Source organism: Penicillium vulpinum (genome assembly GCF_028829585.1).
Source record: "Penicillium vulpinum strain IBT 29486 chromosome Unknown utg000003l_segment0_segment0, whole genome shotgun sequence".
NCBI lineage: Eukaryota > Fungi > Ascomycota > Eurotiomycetes > Eurotiales > Aspergillaceae > Penicillium > Penicillium vulpinum.
Window position 1 is genome coordinate 5,170,705 of NW_026643243.1, and position 26,338 is coordinate 5,197,042.

The 26,338-nt window shown below is 48.0% G+C and overlaps 9 protein-coding genes across 9 annotated transcripts; 4 read left to right on the forward strand and 5 right to left on the reverse strand.

Annotated features, from left to right (window-relative positions):
- Positions 1 to 1,235: 1,235 nt before the first annotated feature.
- phzA (putative serine/threonine protein phosphatase) lies at positions 1,236 to 3,024 on the reverse strand (the record flags this gene model as incomplete). Its single annotated transcript, XM_057254700.1, has 3 exons — positions 1,236 to 1,324; positions 1,464 to 1,616; positions 1,669 to 3,024. The coding sequence occupies 3 exons, from the start codon at positions 3,022 to 3,024 to the stop codon at positions 1,295 to 1,297; spliced, it is 1,539 nt and encodes a 512-aa protein (XP_057108562.1). The 3' UTR covers positions 1,236 to 1,294.
- A 2,322-nt stretch (positions 3,025 to 5,346) lies between these two features.
- Positions 5,347 to 5,736, reverse strand: N7479_007007 (LSM domain-containing protein; the record flags this gene model as incomplete). The annotated part of the gene is made up of 2 exons (XM_057254701.1): positions 5,347 to 5,544; positions 5,626 to 5,736. The coding sequence occupies 2 exons, from the start codon at positions 5,734 to 5,736 to the stop codon at positions 5,347 to 5,349; spliced, it is 309 nt and encodes a 102-aa protein (XP_057108563.1).
- Positions 5,737 to 6,549: 813 nt separating this feature from the next.
- Positions 6,550 to 7,199, reverse strand: N7479_007008 (uncharacterized protein; the record flags this gene model as incomplete). The annotated part of the gene is made up of 2 exons (XM_057254702.1): positions 6,550 to 6,965; positions 7,040 to 7,199. 2 exons carry the CDS (start codon positions 7,197 to 7,199, stop codon positions 6,550 to 6,552), a joined length of 576 nt encoding a protein of 191 aa, XP_057108564.1.
- Positions 7,200 to 8,692: 1,493 nt separating this feature from the next.
- N7479_007009 (Pfs NACHT and Ankyrin domain protein) lies at positions 8,693 to 12,006 on the reverse strand (the record flags this gene model as incomplete). Its single annotated transcript, XM_057254703.1, has 3 exons — positions 8,693 to 9,992; positions 10,054 to 10,897; positions 10,983 to 12,006. 3 exons carry the CDS (start codon positions 12,004 to 12,006, stop codon positions 8,693 to 8,695), a joined length of 3,168 nt encoding a protein of 1,055 aa, XP_057108565.1.
- A 1,132-nt stretch (positions 12,007 to 13,138) lies between these two features.
- Positions 13,139 to 14,356, forward strand: N7479_007010 (protein MEMO1; the record flags this gene model as incomplete). Its single annotated transcript, XM_057254704.1, has 3 exons — positions 13,139 to 13,293; positions 13,357 to 13,425; positions 13,477 to 14,356. The coding sequence occupies 3 exons, from the start codon at positions 13,139 to 13,141 to the stop codon at positions 14,354 to 14,356; spliced, it is 1,104 nt and encodes a 367-aa protein (XP_057108566.1).
- A 1,493-nt stretch (positions 14,357 to 15,849) lies between these two features.
- Positions 15,850 to 17,414, forward strand: N7479_007011 (glycoside hydrolase family 71 protein; the record flags this gene model as incomplete). The annotated part of the gene is made up of 4 exons (XM_057254705.1): positions 15,850 to 15,903; positions 15,965 to 16,493; positions 16,552 to 16,777; positions 16,841 to 17,414. 4 exons carry the CDS (start codon positions 15,850 to 15,852, stop codon positions 17,412 to 17,414), a joined length of 1,383 nt encoding a protein of 460 aa, XP_057108567.1.
- Positions 17,415 to 18,452: 1,038 nt separating this feature from the next.
- On the forward strand, positions 18,453 to 19,607 carry N7479_007012 (GIY-YIG nuclease family protein; the record flags this gene model as incomplete). Its single annotated transcript, XM_057254706.1, has 1 exon — positions 18,453 to 19,607. The coding sequence occupies one exon, from the start codon at positions 18,453 to 18,455 to the stop codon at positions 19,605 to 19,607; it is 1,155 nt and encodes a 384-aa protein (XP_057108568.1).
- A 624-nt stretch (positions 19,608 to 20,231) lies between these two features.
- Positions 20,232 to 21,666, forward strand: N7479_007013 (uncharacterized protein; the record flags this gene model as incomplete). Its single annotated transcript, XM_057254707.1, has 3 exons — positions 20,232 to 20,292; positions 20,397 to 20,751; positions 20,952 to 21,666. The coding sequence occupies 3 exons, from the start codon at positions 20,232 to 20,234 to the stop codon at positions 21,664 to 21,666; spliced, it is 1,131 nt and encodes a 376-aa protein (XP_057108569.1).
- A 1,534-nt stretch (positions 21,667 to 23,200) lies between these two features.
- Positions 23,201 to 24,610, reverse strand: png1 (peptide-N4-(N-acetyl-beta-glucosaminyl)asparagine amidase; the record flags this gene model as incomplete). Its single annotated transcript, XM_057254708.1, has 2 exons — positions 23,201 to 24,008; positions 24,075 to 24,610. The coding sequence occupies 2 exons, from the start codon at positions 24,608 to 24,610 to the stop codon at positions 23,201 to 23,203; spliced, it is 1,344 nt and encodes a 447-aa protein (XP_057108570.1).
- Between the last annotated feature and the right edge of the window lie 1,728 nt (positions 24,611 to 26,338).

Genomic DNA, 26,338 nt, shown 5'->3' on the forward strand with positions numbered 1-26,338 from the left:
GAATTTGAATCGAAATATAGATCTCCTTTTTTGCCGCGAGAGTTCGGGTTCAGCTTCAATCTGCTACTCGTTCGGCTTCATGATTGTGCTAACCGCAGGAAAATAGTAAAAGAACTTGATTAATGAACCAGCGTCTGTTTTTGCTAACTTGGCCTTGATCACTGGTCTATTACAAAATGCGTTGGTATTATTGGACGATAAGGATGCCAATATACTGAGCTGAGTTGCTAGATATCTTTAGTAAACTTCTGAGGCTTTTCTTATCTGGATAAGTGTTAATGAAGCCCAACTTTTGCGAATGGTACCTGATACCGAGTACTGTATGAGGCGTTCGGTGTTCAAAGGCGGGTGAACTGCCGAGGCTTGTCGGGAGGTGGTGCCGAGGTTGGCCTACACGTACACCTGGTCAGCATTGGTTGTACAGACCTCGGGAGTTCTTACTGAGGACCAACAGCCCATTTCATTGTCTTTCCGACCGACTTCTAGTCAACCTACGAGGACATTTAGTAGCGGCGTGGGTTTGTTTTTGGCCAATAGTCTAGTCAAATACGAAACCTCGCTAAACGATCAATAGGGATCACTGGAAAGACATCGTTTTAAAAAAGGATATCCCAAAGAAACTAAAGATCCTAATCTTTCAAGTATACTAGGACAGTCTATGGTCCAATATGCGTGAAAGAAATACAAAAATCCGAACAATGCCCAAATAATACCATTTGTTTGGGATAAAAGAGTAGAGATATTAAGTACATGCATGAGAATTGCAGGAGAATGCCACACCAGAAACGAAAGGCCTGATAACCCAAGTCATGTAGAGATACACAACTATGGTTGTTGTAAGGGCCGATGGAAAGTGCTTCAGGACGCGTCTGCATTGTAAGCCGGAACTTAATAAGCAACCATAAAAGTGGCCTATGAAGCTTCCACGTGCCGTTTCGCGAGCATGTCTTTCCATTGAATCTGCAAATTTAGGATCTGCAGGTCTACGCATGTTACGGCGCCTCAAAGGCTCCGATGCGCAGACCGGTCAGATGAATCCGGTTCAATTCTGCGCCAAGCCTCATTTTGGGCATCCATACCGGGAGGATTGGGTCCGGAAGTTGGTGCGATTCGTGGTGGCAGAGCGGTTTCAGTGATCAGCCATTATCAAACAAGGGATAGGCTATCGCGCTGCTAGTTTGGTGAAAGTCGTGTTCATTGTCGGTCAACGACTGTCAGAATAATCGAGATCATGACAGTCAAGACAGATCGCAGGAGATGATATCAATTTCAAATGTAGAGCGATCAGTGGGGCCTAATAACTTTGGGCCGATACCGCCGCGGGCTGGGATTGGTTAGCGATTCGTTCAAGAAGATACGGGATTAAGTGCCTGGGTAATTTGCAGGAAGAAAGATCGGCACTGCTGCACGATGGAGCAACGTTCACATGGGGGGAAATCCAATAACAAAGGGGAGGTCCTTACAGGGCTGTTCAGCATGCTGTTGCGCTTGTTTCGGCCCTTCTTAATGTGGTTCTTCAGGGCAGTCGAGTCCAAGGGTTTGAGAAGTTCGAAGCTGCAAAGAAGTTCGCCAGAGACTGACATGATAGCGCCCCAGTTATCGAATTCGCCGCAATACTGTGAAAAGGTCAGTTTGAGTCGCAGTGAAACACAAGAGAAGGCAATTTACATTAGGCGCAGAAAACACAGTCACCAGAATGCGATCCTGGTAGAACTCGTATCCATCCTCAACCACCATGTGGGCGCGGCAAACCAGGTCGAAGTCATGACGCTGCAAAAATTCCATGATCACCTTCTTTCCGAAGCAGTAACTGACACCACGCTCGTTTGGTTCCCAATCTTCCTCCATGTCTGCCGGGTCACTCCACAGAAGATCGTTCAACAGACCATAGTCCGGCACATCAGTAGGGCGAGCGATACCACGAATGTCATCCATATGCGAAAGACTAGGAGAGAGACCACCGTGGACACAGAAAATCTTGCCGGCCACAATTGCAGCAATCGGGAGAGTATTGAAGGTATCGATGAAGGTCTTCCAGACCTTTATGTTGCAACGACGCTTGCACTCATCATAGAACCCATAAACACGGGTAACGTTGGCACATTCATGGTTTCCTCGAAGCAGGAAGAAGTTCTCGGGATACTTGAGCTTATAGCACATCAGCAGAAGAATCGTCTCCAGACTCTGCTTGCCTCGGTCGACGTAGTCACCCAGGAAAAGGTAGTTGGAAGCGGGAGGGAATCCACACATCTCGAAGAGGCGGATAAGGTCAGTATATTGGCCGTGAACGTCACCGACAATCTTCACGGGAGCTGATAGCTCCAGCAGAGCAGGCTGCGACAGGAAGAGCTCGCGAGCGGCGGTGCAAATGGCGGTGATCTCCGCATTCTTCAAACAGACTGTTTTGGTGACCTTGCTAGAATAACCAGCGTCTAGGAGTCGCGAAATCATGTCGTCCAAATCAATGGACTTCAAAGCGCCCATGCCCATACCGGGAGAGCCCGAAGTCTCTAGGGGAGCGTTCAAGATAAAGTCCAGGATAGGATTCAGTTGGTTCTCTCGCTTCATAAGAATTGATTCGCCGACGACCGCGGGGGCCCCACTCGGGGGGCCACCAGAGGGAGGACCATCTGACACATGATCGACTTCCCCACTCTCCTTCATCGCAGCCACATCCTTATGACCACGTTGCAAGCTGGTGGAAAGCGAGGGGGATGGCGGGGGTTGAGGGGAGCCGGGTCGCGAAGTGGTCTCAGAACCAGGGGAGGAGAGACCGGCATTGGAGCCAGGGCGGCTGCCAACTGACTTGAGGGATCCAGCATCGGATTTGTCGGTCTGGCTCTCAGTCCGGGAGAGAGCAGTTGTGGATCCTCGAGGGCTATCAGAGCTGCGAGCACCAGGGATTTTCGATCGGATCGAGCCGCGGAACGAGCGTAGAGACTCCTTGGTGTCGGATTTGGAAAACGAAGGATAGGACTGCAGAGGGTCGCCCGAGGCGTTGCCCTTGGAATGCGACTGACCCATCACTACAAGGCTCGGTTAAAACTGCCAAGCTTGACTTGGGGGATGATCACAACGAACGATGAAAGTTCGAACTGTTATGTCGAGAAACCCTTGTTATATTGCTGGAATGTCTTGGTCCGAGCTTCTGCGAAATTACAAAGAGCTTGGAGAGACTCTGCAAAGAGCGCGCAGTGGTTTTGTGAGTGAGGACTGCTTATCACTAATCCACCTGGTCGGGACCCTGAGGAACGCACGGGCGGGAGGCAAATGCGAGACGTGAGCACAGTTATGAGGCGAATGGGCGAGGCGGCAAGGCCAAAGTGAGGATCTAGAAAGCGACTGAACGTTCTGTGATTGATGCAGGCGGATGAGGTTTCGAATGGTGAGAAGCTAAAGATAAAAGGCGGAAGCTCCCAGGTGACAGGCTGAAGCTCTACAACAAGTTAGCCTCTTGCACGAGACAATGCAGGTGCGGGATTGCAGGGCTGACTCCGCAGAAAACCCAGGTGGCATGTGGAGGTATTTGGTGAGAAAGAGAAGAGAAAAAGAAGCAAGGGAGATCCTTGAATGGAGAACTGGGAATGGTGGGTTTGCGGGTAAAGGAATGCGTCATTATGTACGGGGGTGGTTTTGAATGGGCGGTATTCCACATAGACCACAGGCGGACACCGCCGGGGGTACAATTTACCTCAAAAGAAATCCAATGGGGGTGGGAAATATAACACGATAAAGGGTGGAAGCTCCCTGCAAGGATGAAAGCAAGAAATAAGAGGGGAAGAAGGAAACTTGAAAGTCAAGAGAGTCAAGGTCAGAGAGTTGAGAGATGTAGGCAAAAGTACTCCGCCACCGCTAGTACAGTGAAAAGGTACTTCGTGGGTACAAAAGTGGCTGTTTCTGTTTCTGTTTCTTGCTCCAGTGGACCCGGTCTCGATCGGGCGGACTGGATGAGGTCAGCCGGATAATCGGATAATCTATCGGACCGAGCTATACAAAGAATCTGGCCAGTACATACGATGGTTGCCTGATTTAGGGAAACAAGAGTGAGAGAGTCTGGACTCTCATATTTATAGTGCTAGAGTGAATGATTTATGGAGATGTCTTCATGATCTACTTAATCAAAAGACTTATTATTTTCTTTTTTGATTTGATTTCTTTTTCTTTTTAAACCAACCAGACTATTACACATCTGAAGATAGTATTCTCCCTTGAATGGTCTCTATATATCGCTCTTAACAGCTGCACACCGCACAAATTTTGGATATATCTTTGTTTGATTTCCTTCATTTTTAGTCTTATAGAGCCATGACTTTCTCCCCAGTATTTAAACAATTAAACAAAGTTTTTTGCTTTTTTTTTACCCCGTTTTCTAGGTCTTCTTTGGTTGTCTTTTTTTTGAAAACCCCCACTATTAGCGCTCGATAAGCGATGCTTTTCTCTCTACAACATACAACGTACGTGAATTTACATTTGAATCTAGACCACCTGAAGAGACCATCACAAATAAATTCACAGAGCCAGTCGGACACCAAGAATATTTTTCCGAATCTACCCGGCTATTCGCAAGAGAGGCTATCCGGAGCTTGGACCCCGCCACCTGGGGGCACCCGTCTCCTATCAGAAGTGATAGAGATAAAAGTATAGCACCCACCGAGTCAAGGACTCGTTATCGCGTTCGGAAACAGAATGATACATCACAAAGTCATGTGCTGCTGCGAGCTAAAGCGAGTCTCCTGCAAATACTTCTAACAGTGGAAGGCGGCTAGAGAATGGTGGAGGCCGTTCAGAAACAACACGATACACCCTGGTCCCATGATCTGATCGTACCAGAAGCCGACAGGGGCCACTGATAGTCTTGGGTCTGCACGAAAGCAACCACACTGCATGTTAATGCATATATCTGTGGCGGAGACACCGCCTTTTTGCCCCTCCATACACCCCTTGTTAATCGGAAGAGTCTGCCACAAACAACCTCGCTATCTGATAGTCTAACAAAAAAGCTGCCGGTCACGCCACCCTAGATTCTGCGACACTGCGATGCAGCTGTTGTGATCCCGGTGCCACGTTGAGGAGCAGCGAGTGCCGCTGCAAGAAAGCCTCATCTTGGCGGCCTCACGCCCAACTCGAGCCCTGGCGGGGAAGCAGGGACCAACGTAATTGTGGGCGCAGGGCAGAAACCGGGCTTCTGCTGCGGCATATGGTGTGGGTGGGCGCAATAGGTAGCTGCCATGCTTGGGGTTGCGGGGCAGACGGGCCAGGGTTATCATTCGAGAATAAGATAGAGCATGATCCTAGGTGGGATGAAGGTCTCGTGCACACGAGCCCGAGTTGGAACCAGATTATGGCTTACTCCAGCTCGATTTTCGTAATGTGTCGTCCCGGTATCACAATGAGACCTATCAGCCGATGTGTCATGTTCACTTTGATGGTTGCGCTCTTGGCTTCGGATCCTTCTCCCCACGACTCCTTGTCTGCGGCCGCTTGTACTGCAGAGGTGGTGGGCATACGATATTCAAAAGAGTTAGCGAGGATGATGTTTCGGTCCTATTGGGAGTTTTCAATTAGTACCGCTCGCTGTATACTATTTCAAAACCCATCGCACGTAGTTCATAGGTAACCACTTACCGCATCGGTACACTTAAAAAGCCCGACGAACATCCGAGTATCCGTGGTATGGATCCGCAGTGTACGACCCAACAGCCCTTCCAAATAGTGAACAGACTGGTCGTGATCCATTGTGGTTGGTGCGTTGTTCGTGTCAGCAGCCGGAGGACCTCGAATGTGCGGGGGAGTTGAAGTCTGAGGGTAGCCGAGCTGAGAAAGATTCCGACGCAGGAGGAAGGACAGGGTCAGATTATTCGGGGGGTTGGCAGGATTAAGTAATTTCTCTTGCGGTTTGAGATTTCTCTGGCCTTGTGTTCAATTGAAGGAAGGACGACGTCGGGTGGGTAAACACATTTGTTGCCTGAGGCGAAATTGTAGGCTAATTACAGCGGGGACCATAACGCGGTCATCACGCCAAAAATCTACGATCTAGAAAGAGCTACTGAGTATACTAGCAGTGTCTAAATAATGAAGACTCGGTATACTTAAAAAATGCGGCACCAGCTACCAGCCTTCCTCTATACATGTTTATGTATACACTAATGGATATATCGAACAAGTTACCATTCTAGGTAAGCGATCACAATACCTCCAATATCGCAAACTGAGGCTGGATCAAATCATTACGCGCCCTTACCCAGCCTGCAGACGAAGCCGAAAGCCATGGAAGATTTGAATTAAGCTAGATATACAGCTGTGTATGTTCATTAACAGTGAAACCCCTACATAGTCTTTCAAATATTCCCAGGCTTCCAAAACGCCAAAGACCGAGAAAATTTCCCGGTTCCTTTCGAGAAAGGAAGAAAAGCAAAACAATAAGCCAATTAACATGTTGCCCAAATAACAATAACCCAATAGGTATCACGAAAGAGATGGAAAGGTAATGATAACCTCTCCTGATATAACACCAGCCCGCGACGATGAAAAAGGACCAGTGCAACCAAATCACATCCAGATCATCCCCCCTGCCCAGTTCTTGGGTACCTGAGCCAAACTATCACCACCACTTCTGCTATCCATGTCCATATCCATGTCCACATCAGCTCCCATCTGATTGGATCCGGGACTGTTGCTCTCGCTCGAGCTGTCTCCGGAGCTCATCTGATTAAACGCCTGGCGACGCAGTTGATCTTCCTGGGCGAGCGCAGTCTCATTGGCACGAGGTGCAAGTGCTTGACGGGATGGCCGGAACGACGATGATTGCTGGGGTGTTTGTTGGAAGAATCGGTGTAATGTTTGCTGTCGGGGGTCAATGGCTTCTGGTGTTTCGAGAGTCGGCTCTGAGTCCATTGCGTCCATATCGGTGGCCTGAGTAGTCTCCTGCTGCTTTTGGGCGGAGAATATCCATCGCAAGGTGTTCTCTGTCAGCTGTCAGCGAGATTGAACGTCGATGCGATCAAGGGAGGGTGCTCAAAGCGCGAGGCGAGACACTCACGGTAGATCATTTGCTCACTGGGACGATCGTCTCTGAAGCGCTTTCGCGTCCGACTGTGAAGATGTGTGCTCCCATTGGTCATCGTACCCCATTCACTCGGGCCCGGGACCGATGGACTGGTTGGGAGAGCTGTGAACGAAGCTTTCCGCTTGAGAGACATAAGAGCTAGGTAGGTGTGTAGTAAGGTGGATTGTTAGAGAGTGCGTAGAGGTAATCGTATATAAAAAATCTCACTGAGTGGTGATTATAAGAAAATAGAGTGAGGAATTGAGACGAGGACTGGACGATGCGTTTGAACACAATTGGCCGAGCGCGTCATTATTTGAGGCCAGGATTCGCGTTGCATTCCGTTAGGCTAAGCCAAAACGGGTAATATAGGTAATCTCAAGTGCTCATAACTAGTTAGTTAGTTAAACAACTTTCTGCATGAACTCTGGGAGCTCTGTAGTTCTAGACTATTCCTCCTCCTAATGAATATGTCCAACCCAGAGATATCAGTGCCACTGCTTCGATCACGCGACTTCCCCTAGCCGCGATTATTCTTTCGGTATCCCTGACTACAAAGTACACTGCTTCAAACAACATATCAACGAAGTCTTGATAACTGTCCCGTTTGATGTCTGTACGAACACTTTGCTCCTTTCTATGCAGCTATTCGACTTTGAATCTGTTTACCTAGTTGTATCTTGGTATAGGTATATGTCGGTACTTCCAGATCTTCCAGATTATGATCAGACATAAAAAATTGCAATATTATGTTGACTAGAAACTTCTATAAGAAATACATACATATTTAATACGAAGCTTTCTCTGTACATACAGTACATCCCATAAATGGTATCACCACCTGCGCTCCAGGGATTGTTTACCCAACCCTATTCGCCAAGACGCGCTAGTCTATATCAATAGTTTTCCGGATTATCCACTGGGGCTGTGTTGTTGGGTTTTGATCCCTGCACCCCAAAAATCTGCATTTGCACCCCAATTCCAAGGTTACTTATGGATAGTTACCTATAATCATATGATTACATAATTAATTATCATCGGAACAAACAGGGTAAAGGTCACATGACTATCAATCTATCTATCAATCTCCTATAGCAACCATTGTTTGCTACGTATTTTAAGATCCTGATACCAAAGATAGCAATATCTCAGCTATATGATTTGGTGAGGGCTTATATATCTGATCATACTATCAGATTAATCTATCACTAACGCAAATTCGCCCTATAAACTAGCCCAATTGGGTAGTGTTCCGGGTATTTTACTCGCTCTATAGGGCTTCTATACAAATACTATTTATCTGATCTTATCAGATCAAATAAGCCAATTGGATTCCGTGATATCGATATCTTCTGGTATATCAGAGTAATTCCAAGCGCTCAATTGGTCCCAATCCTCCTCCGAGGATACCGCAGCTAAAACGGGACGCAAATTGTCTATCTAGGCAGCAGGGGCGCCCGAAGAAGAAGCATAAGGCGCCCAGTAGGTGCTCGGGCTGTGGGGAGAGCAATTATACGTTAAAAGCTGCCTAATATGGAAGAATTGAGGCTTTTTGTATAGTAAATTTGACAGATGAGGTTGCTAATCATGTGATTTTGCTCCTGTTTGTTCCGACAATCGTATTATGTCCACGGGTAATTTAGCTGATTATCTAATGGGGGGGCAAATGGAGATTTTTGGGGTGCAGGAGACGTTACCGTAGTTGCCACCCTGCGCGTAGATATCCGCTCCTCTGTCTAAGAGGAGTCTGATAATCTCTTGATGACCTTGAGAGGAGGCAGCCTGGAGAGCGTGGCCGTAGTCGCCACCCTGCGCGTTGATATCCGCTCCTCTGTCTAAGAGGAGTTTGACAATCTCTTGATGGCCGTGAAAGGACGCGGCCTGGAGAGCGTTACCGTAGAAACCACCCTGCGCGTTGATATCCGCTCCTCTGTCTAAGAGGAGTTTGACAATCTTTTGATAACCGTGAAAGGACGCGGCCTGGAGAGCGTTACCGTAGAAACCACCCTGCGCGTTGATATCCGCTCCTCTGTCTAAGAGAAGTTTAACAATCTCTTGATAACCTCTAGAGGACGCGGCCTGGAGAGCGTGGCCGTAGTCGCCACCCTGCGCGTTGATATCCGCTCCTTTGTCTAAGAGGAGTTTGACAATCTCTTGATCGCCTTGAAAGGAGGCGGCCTGGAGAGCGTGGCCGTAGCGGCCACCCTGCGCGTTGATATCCGCTCCTTTACCAATAAACACTCGTGCTGATGCCAAGAGCCCGACGAAGCAAGCATAGTAGAGCCTAGATCCTCGCGGAGGACCGGGGTCATTCTCCCGACTCCTATCAGCCTGATACAGACGACCCCAACGTTGGAATGTTGCTTCCTTTTCTAGGAATTGGACTGTTATCCGAACTAAATCTTCAGAAACCTCGGCCAATGAAGCATGGCCTGCCAAAAGTTCTGCCGCGTACTGTGCCATTGGAAAACATTGCTTGATCTCGATGTTACTACCTGTGATATCCGTAAGATAAGTCAAGCACGTCCTCGTAATAGAGATACTGGCAATCGTTATGTCGAATTGATCCTCCTTGAGAAGATACTCTTTTACGGAAAAATGGGCAAGATGTAGCTCTTTATCGGTAGCCTGAACGACTGTCACTAAGCTGGGACAGTAAGCTATAATATTAATATCGCAAAACACTCGACGCTTGATATCAAAACCTCGCGGCTCATTTTTGATATTCGTCGCTATCACTTCTTTAGCCTCGGCCAGCTTGAGAGGTCGCTTAGAGTGCACTAGGAATTGTAGGAGCCGTATCGCGTCACTTTTTAGCTCCGTCGGTATATTTGTAATCATACGCCGATATGTCTCATTCAGATTTGGCGGCAAAGATACGAGAGCCTCCTCTATAGCTGCCTCGTGATGACATCGAGCCAGACTGTCCAATTGACAGAACGCCCACCTAAACCTTAGTAGGGTGTTAGCAAACTATCAGTATATCGACAAACGTAATATTATCTCACATCCCGTCGGCCCCTTCGCCAATTTTCCTCCGGATCCCCTCGAGGATATCCTGGGACAAGAGCTTCTCTGTAAAATCCCGCCGTTGAGAAAGCTGTGCTGCTACCCACGATCGGATATCAGAGTTGACAGCCTGCTTCTCAAGTGGTAGGCAGTTTTCCTCTCCTATTAAAGAAGGAATATAGCGCTGAAACTCGGACTCAGGTCGACTAGTATAAAGTAGCTGGATATGAACCAAGTCTGACTTAGACATCACGTCCTTAATCCACCGAAGGATATCTTCCCTTGTTGTTGATTCATCCAATGCGTCTAGAACAATAGAAACCTTTCTTTTGGCCATAAGCATCTTGAAAACAGTGTCTGAGAGCGCGTTTGTCGTAGGTTGGCCGCTGCCATTCTTGTGTGCTTTATATAAAGCATCAAGATAGTTAGCAGATCCAATCCCGTCTTTGTAAAGTTGAAAAGCAAGCGACCGTAGCATGTCATCGAATGTCTGCTTTGCGGTATCGCTAAAGTCAAAGAAGAAGCTGAGGATTAAATTGTCGTTTCTCCTCGCAAGATGATCAAGCACGGTCGCACTAAGAACCGTCTTTCCACATCCTGCAAGTCCGTACAGCCATAAATATCGACGTAACCCTGAGTGCCATGATTCGAAGATAGGATGTTTTAGTAGCCACGCGCCTGTCCCCTCAAGGCGGAGCGTCCTCGCGTGGTTGGCATTTGTAGATGGATCCGCTGGACAAAGCCAGCGCCTGATCATATCGGTATAAAGATCAGACCTCATGGAATCAGTTGTAGCTTTCGTCGCAAGTGTCGTCTGCTGTACACCATCAATCTGTCGTTGAACTACTCGCAGTCAGGAAAGAGTGTCAATTTCAAACGTAATCGGTACTGTGTGCTATTCTAGCTAGTGAATAAAACCAGAACTAACCTAATTGAAGCACTTCTTGTACCCTCTTGGTTTCTTGGACCTCTGCGGCCGGCACATACGCCAGAAGCTCCTTGGTATACGCAGCGGCGGTCGCCGAGGCATAGCGTTGCCATCGATCATTCTTGTGAGAGTCAGCATAGTCGCAGATCCCTCGTATCACAAGACAGGGAAAGTGGTTCATCAGGCCAGCTGCTTCCATCTCAAAGCAGATGCAATCCTCGCCGATGTCAGCCACAATACGATCGCGAACGGCAGCGTCTTTGACGAGTGTGTTGCCGGATGCGATCGTCCCATAGTGGATATCAGGATATGTATAGTCTCGAGTATCGCGTTCAACCTCATCAGCAGTGTCACAGTCCCGACAGTCTGGGCCGGGGATATGGTCATATGAAGCTTTAAAGAGGCGGTCGTTGTCGAAGCCCTGGTGAGCATAGCCAGGGTTTTGCTTAGATCTCTTGCCCATCTTCGGATTCTTCTCCAGCATTTCTTTAAGGAAGCAGGGAATCTTGGAGTCTTTCCGCTCGTGGTAGGCCTGGATTCTGCTAAGCGCATTGAGTAGGACCAGCGGAGGCCGTCCGAGGAAGCCTATACGATCACGCTTATCACCAGACTTTGCCTTGGTCAAGTCGTACTGGCAGACACCGCCCGTGGTCCCGGAGGGCTGGCTGACGACAACGTCACCCAGCCGGATATCGTGGTCCTCGTCCGGTCGAGCGATACCGCCGCCTATGCCAACCATAAAACCAACACGAATAGATGGCAAAGAGGCAAGCAGGCTCGAGGCGGTATTCGCAGCTGAGGCGATTCCGTAGACTCCAGAAGCTAGAGAGGCGATAACGATGTTGTGCTCTCCCACGCGACCCCACGTGTAGATGTTCGCGTCGGTTTGGTGTCTAGTGAAGCCGGTTGGAGCTGCATGTTCCTCATCTAAAATCGCTTCTGCAGCGGCCCGCTCGATGGGAAGAGCAGCGATCCAGGCAATCCCATAGTATTCGGGGCTATCGAGAGTGATCAGGGATGCCATGATGCGAAAGGAAGCGCACTAGTTAGGCTGCCAGATGGCGGGTCTATCACTGTCCGCCAAAGGGTCTTAGTTTCAATGCAGGGCTATCGCTATGGATAAACACTCTGTAGATCGATTTGGATCTCACTGTTGAAGGACAGTGGCAAGGCAAGCTGAAAAGAGCGGGGTCAGAAAATCAATAGATCCCATCATTCAAACACGCACGTATGTCGGGGGCCTTGAACTGGGCGCTTGTATGCGGAAGTCTTTGGCGATATAATTGGACGTGGTCAATACCAAGAGATTACCTCCCACATTGCCAGACCATATTATTGGGTGTCCTGCATACAACTTGTCCCAGAACACGAGGACGGAAGAGGGAGGGGGCTCTTATTATGTGGCGAAGCATCAGGGTATAGCTGAGACATTATCGCGAAGGAGTTACACCTTTCCAGACTCTCTTGCACTTTAACACGTTATGATTGGCTTGCCTGCACTCCTGTAGAAGGTCTTAAAACTAAATATACAGTGACGAGACAATAGTATTGTATATCACAGAATGCAAGGCACTTGCTAGCAATTGTACAAGAACATAGATCTTCCGGATCTATACTTGAAAAGTATGGATCTTAGCATTGACTTTTAAGAATAAATTAAGAGTGTCCACGCCCGGACGGGTAGGTTACTCAAGCACACTGGGCTATATTAAGGGGTTTCCGGTATATTACTGCTAGTGGATGTATTTCTTGGTAATTTTGGTAACATTGACACTTATTTGCATGCCAACAGAAAGTTCCAGCTTTTCCATACAGCGCCGATTCATAAAGTCATATGTATCTTTGAGGGTACGATACTGTATAGGTATTATTTCTGGAATATTGATACTCCAGGGTCCTAATACGTTCTAATGTGTCTTGGCATTAGGGTTCGAGAAACAATCGAAGAGTGTCCAGTCACGGGACGTACTGGATGTATCTCCCAAATAGGAAAAGTCCAATCAACACCAATATCGTCCCTGTGTTTTTCAATTGGCCTGGAGCATACGGGATCCCCACCATGATGCTCCCCCCACTTCCCCTCAGAGCTTCAGCTTGTGAGCACAACCACTTTTCAAATTTGACCTTGAGATTAACACGTTAATTTAAATCCTACCATGTCATCTCGACAGGCCTCTCACTCTGGATCATGGTACTCAGATAGTGCCCGCACCCTGGCTCGTCAGCTAGATGGCTGGCTGGCGCAGGTGCCAGGCACGATGGAGAAGGTCGGTTCGCTGCCAACTCCAGGAGCCAGAGTGATCATCGCACCGTATGCCTGAGACCCTGATCATACATATGATGTTATCCAGAATCAACCATACTAATCAACCAGACATGCGGGTTATTCGTACTCGGGGCCCTGCGCAGCCTACGCATATAAGGCGCTGGATCTCTCTAAAGCGTGAGCCCATCTCCGACTTCTTCTATGAAACCTCTCTAACCTCCCAAATAGGAAGCGAATCTTTATCCTGGGACCATCACACCATGTCTCGCTCTCAACGCTGGCTCTTCCAACGCTAACTTCCTACCGTACCCCTCTATCCGATGAACCCCTCCCACTAGACACCGAGCTGATTACCCAGCTTCTCGAAACCCAGACAACCAAACCAAACGGGGCAAAGGTTAGCTTCGCAACCATGTCTCGTTCGGTCGACGAAGACGAGCACAGCATCGAGATGCACCTGCCCTACATCCACCGCTTGCTCCAGCTCCAATATCCAGATTCTCCGACCTCTGAATATCCACCTCTAGTCCCAATCATGGTCGGAAATACCTCGGAAGCGACAGAGCAAGCATTTGGGGCTCTCTTAGCTCCCTATCTGGCGGACCCGACCAACGCCTTTGTAATAAGTTCAGATTTCTGCCACTGGGGTCTCCGATTCCGTTACACATACTATGTTCCACAAGCCCCCAGACCAGGACCACAACTCCCATTGTCTGGTGATATACTTCCGCAACCTGGAATGGATGCAAGCAGCGTCGATCAGGCCATAGAGATGGCCTCAGCTGGCCAGTCTTTGCGGCAACGCGATCGCATCCCAAGCCGTGGACCTGCCATCCACGAGAGTATCTCGGCATTTGACATGGCTACCATGGCTGCCATCACGACGGGATCTGCGAAGTCTTTCCTCGACATTATTGAACGCACGGGTAATACAGTATGCGGGCGCCATCCGATCGGGGTAATTATGGCAGCCCTGGAAATCGTTACGGCAAATCAAGCAGCTGAGCAAGAAGGACGCTTTTACTTTTTGCGGTATGAGCGTAGCTCGGATGTAGAAGAGATCGATGATAGCTCAGTGAGCTATGTCTCTGCTTTTGCTGTGCTTTAATATATATTCCATCACACGCCCTCGATGGCAGCGCCTGTCTTCTTGCTTTTAGCTCGGATGACAGACATTAGCTCTAGTACGATCGCTATGGGCTCGACTCGATGAGTTATGAGTATCTGAATCAGAAATTACTTAGGTTTGGCTTGTTCAACATAACATTCAAGATCGCGTGTCCATCCGGAGTCGTGGGTGTGATGGACTGTAGCACTCACCTAAATTACCAGTCTAGAGACATGACAGGTCTTATCGCAGACATTCATCAATTAATTGAATCTGGGCATAGCTCCAGTTCCCCTGGGTTGCCATCTACTGACACCTAGTAGATACCCGTGGTCTCTAGGTCTCTTTATGGGGCTGTGTATGTGATGAGTCCAGGTTGATACTAAGAATTTCAAATGGCATATATCAAATCGCAACCCTTGATTTGAAGCATATTGCATTGCTACTCCGCATAGGCACGGGTAGATAGAATATCGCATGGAGAGACGACCTCGGGAAGATCTAGCGCGGGATCTCTAGAGCGGGAACTCCGGGACGTTCCCCTTTGTACTCAATAGGGGCAAAGAAGGAGATTTCTCATTAGGAATGAATGACCGAAACACAGACTCGTTTTCAGACTTGTTTTCAAATTCTTGGTCAGCCCCGATCAGCCCTGTAGGATTTGAAACACTAACACCGAGGTACCCCACAATTAGTGGTTGCCTTTTGGGGATATACCGTGCACCTGGTTCTTGGTGTGAATGGACCCCTGATACGGAGTAGTTATCTCAGATTGTATATGTTTCAAAATGAGATCTATTCGAAATATCTCCTTACTCTAACCAAGATATGTCACTATCATCACAAATCATCAAACCTGGAACACCTCCCTTAAATTAGCCGCTGGGCTGTTGGAGGCGTTATTGGGCCAATCCGGCAGCCCTATCAGATTACCTAGTACCTGTCGCCGTCAGCCTCTACCCCTTCCATTCTATTTCAACTAACCAAATCGCAGGAAATAATCTCTCGGCTTCCTGCTCCCATCGGGATCTAAGCGCTGAGGCCCCTCTAACGGAGTGATCTGTACTCCGTACAGTTGGGCCATCAGCAGGATTTCTTGCGTTTTAAGGCAACAGCCCACTTATAGGGCTTTATTGTCTAATCTATTGTCCGCAATGCATACAAAGAGTGGATCTAAATGTAGATAATGTGGCATTGTAAAACAAAGCGCGAAAGCATATAAGACCTTTTTAACGTCCCTGGGACCATTTTTCATACATGCTTGCATTCCTTATTCTGGTCACTCATTAAGCCAGACCTTTCATTCTTTCATTCTTTCATTCATTTTATCTTCATATATTAGATCTTTACATCTGGGCATAGTGGAGATATTCCTTGGCTGGTCTTAGGATTCCTTCACCGCTCAAAAAGCCATGTTCTACTTCTTCCTGGCCCTGGTTGGCCTATTTCCCTTCACTTTCGCTTTTCCGACTCCAATCGACAACCTTCCCAATATGGCCTCTACTGATGAAAATGACGGAAATAAATTGGTTTTCTGCCATTTTATGGTAAGCTACACATTTATTGTGATCTCAAACCCCTCTTTAAATAAATACTAACACTATCTAGATGGGCATCGTAGGCAACCGCCAAAGTCCATATGACTATGATGGTGATATGAGACGTGCCAGAGATGCAGGCATCGACGCATTTGCATTGAATATTGGCACCGATGCTTACTCCGACACCCAGCTGAACTATGCATATGATTCTGCTGCCAACAATAGCATGAAAGTGTTTATTTCCTTCGACTTCCACTGGTGGCAACCCGGCCAGGAGGGCGAAGTTGGCGCCAAAATCGCGCAGTATGCACGCCATCCTGCGCAGCTCCTGGTCGACGGGAAAGTCTTTGTGTCGTCATTTTCGGGCGACGGTATCGATGTCAATGCAATCAGATCGGCTGCTGGCAGCGATATCTTCTTTGCCCCGCATTTCCAGCCCGGTCATGGTGATTTCGAAAATATCGATGGTGCCCTCAACTGGATGGGCTGGGACAATAATGGACATAACAGGGCTCCGACTGCCGGGCAGGAGGTCTCTGTTTCAAATGGCGATGATGCTTATAATGATGCTCTTCAAGGGAAAGCATATATTGCGCGTGAGTAGCTGGAGTCTGTTAGTTTTTTTTTTGTGCATATTTGCTAATTGATAAATAGCCATCTCGCCTTGGTTCTCGACTCATTACGGTACCGAGGTCTCTTACAGCAAGAACTGGGTATTCCCTTCCGATCTCCTCTGGTATGAACGGTGGAAGGAGATCCTACGTCTCAGCCCTCGTTTTGTGGAGATCCTCACCTGGAATGACTATGGCGAGTCGCACTATATCGGCCCGCTATCGTCACCACACACAGACGACGGTGCCTCGAAGTGGGTGATGGACATGTAAGTAGAGATATCCCATCCCCGCTAGCAAATTAATGGAGACACCAAATAACAAGGAAACAGGCCTCACAACGGCTGGCTCGACATGGCAAAGCCTTTTATCGCCGCCTATAAAGCAGAGTCAAGATTGCCCATCAGATTCATCGAGGAAGAAAAGCTGATTTACTGGTACCGGCCAACCCCGAAGGACGTCAACTGCGACGAAACCGACACAACGATGCAAGGCACCCCCAACGAATCCATTGGCGACTTCACCCGCGGCCGACCTGACGGCGCCGACTCGATGAAAGACGAGGTATTCATTGTCACGATGCTGAAGTTGCCCGCGACTGTGAAGGTGAAGTCCGGCGATAAGACTGAGACCTATATCGCTCCTCCAGGCATCTGGTCACACTCGGTGCCGATGGGCGTGGGCCCGCAGAAGTTCAAAGTCTCTCGCGGCTTCTTCACGGTTGATGCTTTGTCGGGGACTAGCTTGAGGGATGTTACTGACACTTGCCCCTGTGGCATTTACAACTTCAATGCTTATGTGGGCACTCTGCCGGCGGAGGACTCTGTTGACCGGCTGCAGCCGGATGGCTTGACTATGCTGTCACAGGGGTTGCTGGTGACACCTCAGGTTAACGCCCTGGGGTAATACTCTGGGGTGCGACGGTACGGATGCTAGCATGACTGACCCTGGGGGTTGGTTTATTTACTGCTTGAGGTCTGTGACCTCTGTATAGAGTACGTTGAGTTAAGTGAGCGGCCTTGTTCGCTTACCCGAGAGGAGCAAGAGCCAATTGTAGAATATCAATAAAATACAACACTCTAGCATGTGATATCATTTCTTTGTAAATTTATATACTACATAATATCATTGTTAAGCATATACTTTAGGTCAGACTAACTATAGGCTACCGGCTATGGCCCAGTGAGGCAGTATTGTTTGAAGATATACAGAATACACATTACGGGTAGGTATAGTGACAATTTCATCACTTCATGAATCGACTGCTAAGTCTTTAATTTATCTCAATTCCACGAGACTTATTTCCTCCAGAACGCCTGACTTCGTTTTTCGGCCCCCAACATCGTTCTGGTACCTAGCACCCGTACATGACGTGCCTTCCATCCGCCTTGTCAGGCATCAATGTTCTTATATTCTTGAGAAATGCTCCATAATCCTTACGGAGTATGCCTTTGGAGCTGCTGCGCCATCGGGGTGTGGCTTGGATCAACCTAACACTTAACCTCGGGAAACGGAGCTTGGATAGAACGGCTGAGAATCCTTGTAAACGCACTACTCTGTACACTAATGCACGCGATTCTCCGACACAATCACCTAAGTCCCCAACCTCGCACGAAATCCTCCAATCGTCTTTATCTGGTGTGAGACTATTTCAGGAACGACCGGGTCACTCCCCTGTCAACCAGGGCAAAATTAGGAAGGTCACTAACAAATCACTGCGCCCTACGTCAATGCCTGTATCCGGTTCTTTACGCGAGATAGGCCGGGGCTGTGAGCTAGTTCAATCAGACGGACTAAAAAGAGGGGACTCTCAATGCCTTTACCTTGGGGTTAAATCTGCCTTCCCCCCGGGTTGGCCGAGAACGCCCTGGCGGTTTCTTTCACGCTGAACTTCCAGGGTGATCCCTCATTACTATCCGGTCTCTCCTTTTACATACTGTTAGAATGATGCAGTCTGCCATCGAGACCCCGGTCAATATGTTCCTTTATCTTTCAGATTTACTAGAGATAGCATATAACCCTATCTCTGTGTTAACATGTGCGCGGCTCAAAGATGGCATCAAACCCTGCCGCAATAAAACCGCAAAAGCCAACCTCGAACTTTTGAAAGAATCCTTCGGCGATTTATTCGCCATTCTAAATGACCCTGACCGGACATTTCACGACAAAGATGGTGTATTCAATGCGGCCGTCGGGCAATTGATAGAGACATGCCTTTGCCTGCAGCGACACCAGCAATATTCCGACGACGCTAGGAGCCAATGGTTGAAGGAGCTGTATAACGATGAAAAGAGACACGAGCTGCGTTGCAAACTGCAGAACTATCTGTTCGAGCCCTTGAATGAAGAATCGATCATTTCTATTTCTATTCCACCGTCAGAAACAGAGTTCGAACTCTGCAATCCCAAAATATTACCGAGCACCAAAGCCAACTTGCCACTAAAGGTGACTATTCAATTGCTCGAGCCCCTTACAGAAAAGGACAAAAAATCCGGGTTCCTCTATCTCATCTCTCACCCCCGAGAACCAAAAATGTTCAAAGTCGGACACACCACAAACCGCGAGCGGCGGTTTGGCGAACACAGACGGTGCTATGAAGAGTGTATCACAGTGAAGAGTGCCCACGTACCCTATGTTCATCGGATTGAACAACTTATCATCGCCGAGTTTTCCTTGGTGCATTACAAGCTCAAAAAAGAATGCAGTCGATGTAATACGTATCATAAGGAGTGGCTCCACGCCAGCCAAACAAAGGTGTTAAAGAGTTTCAACAAATGGGTCAAATTCGCCCTAGCTGAGAAGACACCTTATGACGAGAATGGTGACTTTAAGACCAAGACTGTCCCGCTGCCACCTCCTGCTATGGATTTCAAGGTCCCAACTCCGACTCCGAAAAAAGGATCACGTCGACAATCAGATGGAGTCCTATCACCGGAGTCGACACCTTCTAAGCCGGAGCTTGACAAGTCTGATATAAGGATCATTGACGAAGAAGTTTCCGACTCGAGCTCCGACAAACCTGGTTATAGTAGGGAAGCAAAGCGCTCAATTGCCGTCTCGCGGCTTTCCGACCGTTTTGCTGCTGCTGGCTTAAAGTAACTCTTGCGCTTATTGTTTTCTGGTGTGTTGTCATTATATATTCTGAGTCTGATCCTGAACACATTCATTGAGGCGGCACGCTACATGAGATAGTCTCAATTGGTAGGGGAAATCCAATATCCACTACATAGAGATACCTAAGCAATGGGAAGTTGAAATAGGAATGGCGTGCGTGAATATTTATAAGCCAGTTGTTATTGTTGAATGAGATTGCGTCTTTAGGGCTTTAGAAGGGCTATAGAATAGTAATACTACATAACTACGGAGTATACAAAGTAGATCAAGGCAAAGTACGGAGTAAAGATATACAAATAGCCCGAGTTATTTTCTTCCGCATTTCCTTATCTTTTCATCTTTTTTGGACTCAGATAGCTGCAAATACCCGTGGATAGTATATAATACCTCATCTTATACTCTCCTTTATCTTTACACTCACCGACTCTTTGCCTAAGTCCTTAACTGGGATACTTGGCGCTGACCGGATTGACGGGAACGCTGGTGTGCCCGATAGGGGTCAGCAGGTCTTCCAACCTTGGAAGTGTGTCTTGTGGCCCTATTTATGAACCGGTCTCGCTGCCCATGTCTCTTTCTTTTTGACTTTGCGGGGAAACAGTACTATCAACAATGGCCCGTATGAAACAGGGGGTTTTCTCATGGGAGGATGTGCTGGTTCAACGATACCAGAGTAAGACCGACTTCTAACTTTCGTTCTTGTTTTCTTTTCTACTTCCAAAATCGCATTGCAATACTTCTTGTTGGGTACATATCTAACCCCCCAAAAAACTGCAGGCAACAAACCCCCTCCTCTTCCCCGCCACCAAACAATCCCATTCTCCGCACCCCAACTCCAAAGTCGACTCCTCACCCGGCTATCGCCGGAGCTTCGGCTAATGATCTGGGGATTTGTCTTTGCAGACCAGAGAATCCACATAATCCAATGCAGCAAACAACGACTCGGACACGTGGTGTGTCCATGTGCGCTCGAGCCAAGGTCCTCACCTCCAAAGCGCCACACACGCCAGAACAGCAACTTATTCTGCGAGATCTGCCATGGCACGGGCATCTCCCAGCCGGCCAAGGACGCCGATCTCTTGCGCTGGAATAAGGTTAAGCTACTGGGTCTGGCGTTGACTTGTCGGCAGATGTATGGTTGAATGATTTTATCCATATCCATGCCCCTTTCTCCTAACCCTTACCCTTACCTACCCTTATACGATGCATCCATGCCCACTTCTACCGTACAATATACATTGTACGATGTACACCTGCAACCCACAACCTACAACCTACCTTTCCTAATCTCATCTCCCCCACTCCCAATACTAATAAAAACCCCCCCCCCAGATACCACGAATCAATCTCTCTCCTCTACACCCTCCCAACCCTAGAATTCAGCAACCCCTGGACGCTCCCGTACCTCCTCCCAACGATCCCACCAGAACACCGGGACCGCATCCGCTCCATCGAGCTCCGCTGGTCCTTCCCAGGCCACTGGCTCCCGAGCAAAGACTCCGTCCGCGCCGTGTACGTGTCCGCCGGACGGACGCCGTGGACAGAGACGTGCCGGGCCGTATCGCAGCTAGCTTCACTGCGGTCATTCGTGCTCATGCTTGAGAGCAACTGGTTCAGCGAGCCAGCTGAGAAATTAGCTGGGTTTTTAGAGCCATTGAGGGGGCTAGTTGTTCGGAGTGTTTCGCGACGGAGTTGGGATTGGAAGTTTGGGAGAGATGAGGTGGGTAGTCCGTTGGAGTTGGAGGTGGATGGGAATTGGAAGGCGAATGCACATGCAAATGGGAAGGAGAAAAGTGGGGGTCGGATTCGGGTGAGCGATGTCGGGTTCGGCGATGGGTTTAGTTCCGATGAGGACTCTTGTAAGAGCTTGGGGTCGGATTCGGGTTCGTTTTCTTCCGGGGGCTGTGATTCGACTGCGGGTTCGACTGGGGCGAGGGGCAGCTGGGAGCTTAGGCTTCAGGGCCAATCTTACTATTTGCATGAACTGGATCGCGTAGGGGTGGATCTTCGCCGGAGGGGTATAGACTGCTGGATATCAGCGGTGTGAGAGAGAGGTATGCTTCAAGACCCGCAATGGCATGATTAGTTTTGTATTTTTTCCATGCATTGATGGATGTTGCAATGATCGTCTGTTTTTTAGACGACGTTGTACAACATAGGGTCATCTTGTCCTGTTTTCTGAATGTCACGGCATCACTTCGGAATATGTTGCAGCACACCGTTGCAGATCTACATATTAGGATCGGAGTATTATTGCTTACGCATACTCGGCCATTTACTTATTTTTGTATATTCCAGGTATATATATCCTGTAGCACATAGTAATATGCGTCAAGTGCTATTTGGTGTTAATTTCAAATATTGTTACATATAGTCCGTACTTCGTATATAATTCGCATTCTTAGCTTTTGTTTCCCTCTGTACGGAGTGTACTTTGTACTCTTCAGCAAGTGAGACCCTGGACCCACTAAGAGGAGTCCTATAAATAAAACACGTGTCTTGCCTTATACGAATAGTGTAGAATGAAGATATCAAGGCTGATTTCTCCATTCCAGGTACGGAGACAAAGTATGCTATATGTAAATCGTACATTTTGTATGACATCCCCTTCAGACCCTCCAAGTCTAGGGTTAAGAGCATTACAAGTGATGTCGCCAGGGGCAAAAAATCCAAATGGCTCCACAGCGCTAGGGCGCGGGGAAGATTGCACATCATAATTAAACTGGTCTGGCTAGTACGTATTTTATATTTTATGGTGACAGTGGTAAAATAGTGGTATTGAATGGGTGCAAACCCGTAGAAAAAGGAGATTGACCTTAAGAAGGTGGTCAGGTATATAAGAAGGGAAAAGATCATGGCGGTCCTGCCAGGACATGCAAAAGTAAACATCATACCAAAAAAAATAAGGCTGCATCCGTGACTCGTACAACATGTGCCGTCGGGCAGTTCCCAAAGATATTAGAAATAAAAAAATTGAGAAGGATAGGAGATATCGTTTGTCACCATGGGCGCCGTGTAAAATCCAAGATCCTGGTTGTAACCCATATTAAGCGCAAGATGGCCAGGGAAAGAAAAAAAAAAAAATCAGGTTCTGGGTATGGTATCTTAGAAAAGAGTAAGGAAATGAAAGAAAAAATATCGCGTGGAGAGATGTCGTGATTCAGTAGGAGATAAATTGTACGATCGATGATCAAGGAACAAGTGGTCAACATCGCCAGCCATTGTGGGTAGCCAGGCTCGGGAGCCTGGCCATCTCGAAGTCTGCGGTCGCTCATGCTTCAATCTTTGTCAAGATAGCATAGTCGTCCATGGGTCATTTTGATGCTGACGCCCAAAAAAAGGGCGCCAGCGGCGCGGACAAAGTTGCCCAGCGCGACCGTAATGGCTTTGATCAATAGTCGGAACCAATGTTGCCTAGGGGTTTCTCGAACGTCGCTGCGTCCGGCCAGTCTTGCGATGCAAGAAACGGGCCTGTGGAATATTCAATATCCAGGTCGCTCAATCGTTCGATGGGTGGTGTGGCTGATGTGAAATTTCAGAAGCCAAGGGGTTGATGTGGTGCCAGTTTACCAGCAGTAGTTTTACCGTCCTTCGGGGGAACGGTCGGGTCCTGAGTTACCGTGACCTCGTGCAGCGAGCCACTCAGTCGAGGCTTCCTGGCGAGCACCTGGGTGTTTCTGGTCCTCAGGGCAACCGGTAAGACCTCGTGGGAGCATGTTGTTGATCTCTGCTGCCAGAGCAGATGCCATGTAGCACCGGAGTTCCTTTTCTTCGCGCTCATCCTCCTTGATCAGGCGGCGTTGGTCGGTCTTCGACATGTTTTCACGACGCTTGCGTCGGATCTCGTGAATCGTCCACAAAACAACCTCTTCGGGGGCGCGATTGCGAGGGCTTCCGTGTCGAGAGAAGTTGCGAACGTAGCGGCGGGTGACATCAGTCGCACCGTCGATAGAGAAGGCCACACAGTAAGAGATCTTGCGTTGCCATCCTTCGGTGTACAGGCGAGGCTGATCCCAGGCGCCCTCACATGCATCAACGTGGACCCATCGTCGCTGGTGTTCTGAGTACACCTCGGTCCAGACATAATCCTCGGAATTCCAAACCCAACGGACTCGAGCTCCGACTGCGCGACAGAACATGCTAAAACAGTTGGCCCATTCGCCAACTCTACCTCTTCGAGATTGCAGCAGTTGCCACACATCGGAATACCGCGGAAATCGTTCGTGGGCGGCACAACTAGTATCGGAACAACGGTACAGCTCGACTCGGGATGCGCCCCGGGCGGTCTCATCCGGAGTAGGAGGCGTCATGCCTTGCGCGATCGTGGGCATGTGACATTTCGAGCATGGAGGGTTATTAACGAATTGGAAAAATGACCCCTTGAACCATCTGGGTGAAGATAGCTATGTTAGCAAGGGCGCAATGAGTCTAGACCATCAAGGGATTCCAACATACCTTAACAATGCTCGGATCACGCAATCTTGGTAGCCCCATTCCGGCTTTCCTGCCACGCTGGCAGCCTGGGCCTGCATAATTTGGGATTCCTCCTCGGCTTCGGAATATAGGCGATCGAGCGGAATAACACACAAGGCCTCGTCCAAAAGACCCGGATTTTCGTATTTGGTTGGTGTGACTGATAAACCCTTCAATAAATTGAAAAATTTAAGTGAAGCTGGATCCTGGGGAGGCGATGGCATGATAGGTAGACCGCGTAGTGCTGATGAGGTCGTGGATGGCTTTGAAGGAGCGGCGGCAGGAGTACCGGGTGAGGGAGGTGGTGGCGGAGCTCGCGACGGTGGTGGAGGGATCGATGAACTGGACATTGGAGACGGTGATGGCGAGTGAGTTGGTGAGAGAGTGCGTGAGCGAGAAGGATCTTGAAGTCGGTTAAATCGTTTGGTGCGCATCAGCTGCTCGAATTCATGTGTTAAAGAGGAGGCGTCGTAGCCATTTGAGGCAGGCTGGTTAGCCTGGTGTCTGCCGTCCGCCATAGTCGATGAGGAAGTCACGGCAGACTTCCAAGACGATGAATGTTGAGATCCAGAATGACTATGGAAGAAAATCGAGTTCGAAATAAGGTCAATTTGACTCAGAGTTGTGAAAGGGAGAGGATTAGAAAGGGATGTCAAGAGACGAGTAGTAACGAGGGGACTCTCAAATTGACGTAGGACTTGAATATCACTCTCTTATTGGAGATACAGAAGGGAAAGTGAAGAGGTAGAGAAAGAGGGAGAGAAGTACAAAGTACGGGAGTAGCGTACGCAGTATTACGAGCGTCGTCAGCATCTGGCCCCAATCACGGGCCCCGCGGCCAAGCCGCGTGTGCGAAAACGAAAAAATAGCCAAGAAAAGAGACCCTGTTTCCCCGTAATTTCGGTAATTTGTGTATTTTTTAAGCCGTGAACACGTAACTGTCCACATCCAGATTTTCATGGATCGTTGCTAGTCTTTTCTTGGCAAATGTCTATACTTTGATGGCTTGAAGGCTTCTTATATTCTCTTTTTTTGGGGGGTTTTGTTCTAAATATGTATATAATCACTTATATTATGCAATGTACATATGTGTATAAATAGTATATATATGTACAAAGTACACAAAGTACTACACATGAGTCAGAACAAGTATCCTATAATCTAACGTGGCTCATCACGTAGTAACCAAAGCCTTTCAAGGTTGTCGTCAATATAATATCAGGGTTGGGCACAATAGTGAAGATCAATACCCTCAAGGGTTCATAAGGCGTTGATCAAAGCTCGTGCTCGGTCGTTCAGTATACTTCGTATTTTGTAAGAGTATACAATGTTGTACTTTTTACTGTACTCTATACTAACTCAACACTCAAAGTAAAAAAAAAAAAACGAAAAAAAGAAAAGAAAAAAAGGGAAATATCAAGCATATGAACTTGTCGGGCCAACGCGCGGCCAAGGTACGAAAGCTCAACTCTTCTCTCCGTTTTCCACTCTGAAAGGCTGGAGACGCGCAAGCGTCCGTCTTGGCATTTCACAAGATCGGGGGCTAGAGCCTCCGACTAAGCCGCTTGAGGCGGTGCTGACGATCTAATGAGGTTTAGCGTTTGTGAAGGGGCATCTTCCTCTTCTTTATGAATGTCTCATGCAACGTGGGATCCTAATTATTGGGGATACTCAATCGTTCATCTTCTTCGATGGGCATCTGAATGGGAAATCCATACTCCAATGCTTGCTGTACTTTGTATATTTACTTTGTATATTTATGATAGTGCGGAAGATTAGGGCTGTTGATGGATCAATGTACACGTACACTCCGTACAACGCTCCAACCCGCAGGAACTTGTTCTCCATCGCCAATCACAATAGCCCGTTTGGATCACCCGAAGACACTGGGAAATAGTGAGTTGAAATCTCTTTCCCCTTTCCAGTTATATTGTAGGTAAAAGGATTGGGTTGTTTCGATCTACATCGTACAACTCTCCAAAGCCCGTGCTCTGAGTACATCGTACCTAATGAGCTGGCTGCATATGAATCAGGGGGAAAGGTTATATACGTAAGTAGGCTCTCTTAATATTTCCAGTTTAACAGGGTCAATTGCGTTAATAGTCATGTTCGGGTCCACTGTAACTATATGGAGTACAAGATTAGAATATAATTAGGGTTATGTAGACTGCCGTATACCAACGTTTCAGACAATAGTACTTTGTTAATCATGCGATTCTTTTTAGATTCTCAAGCCCCAAGATTCA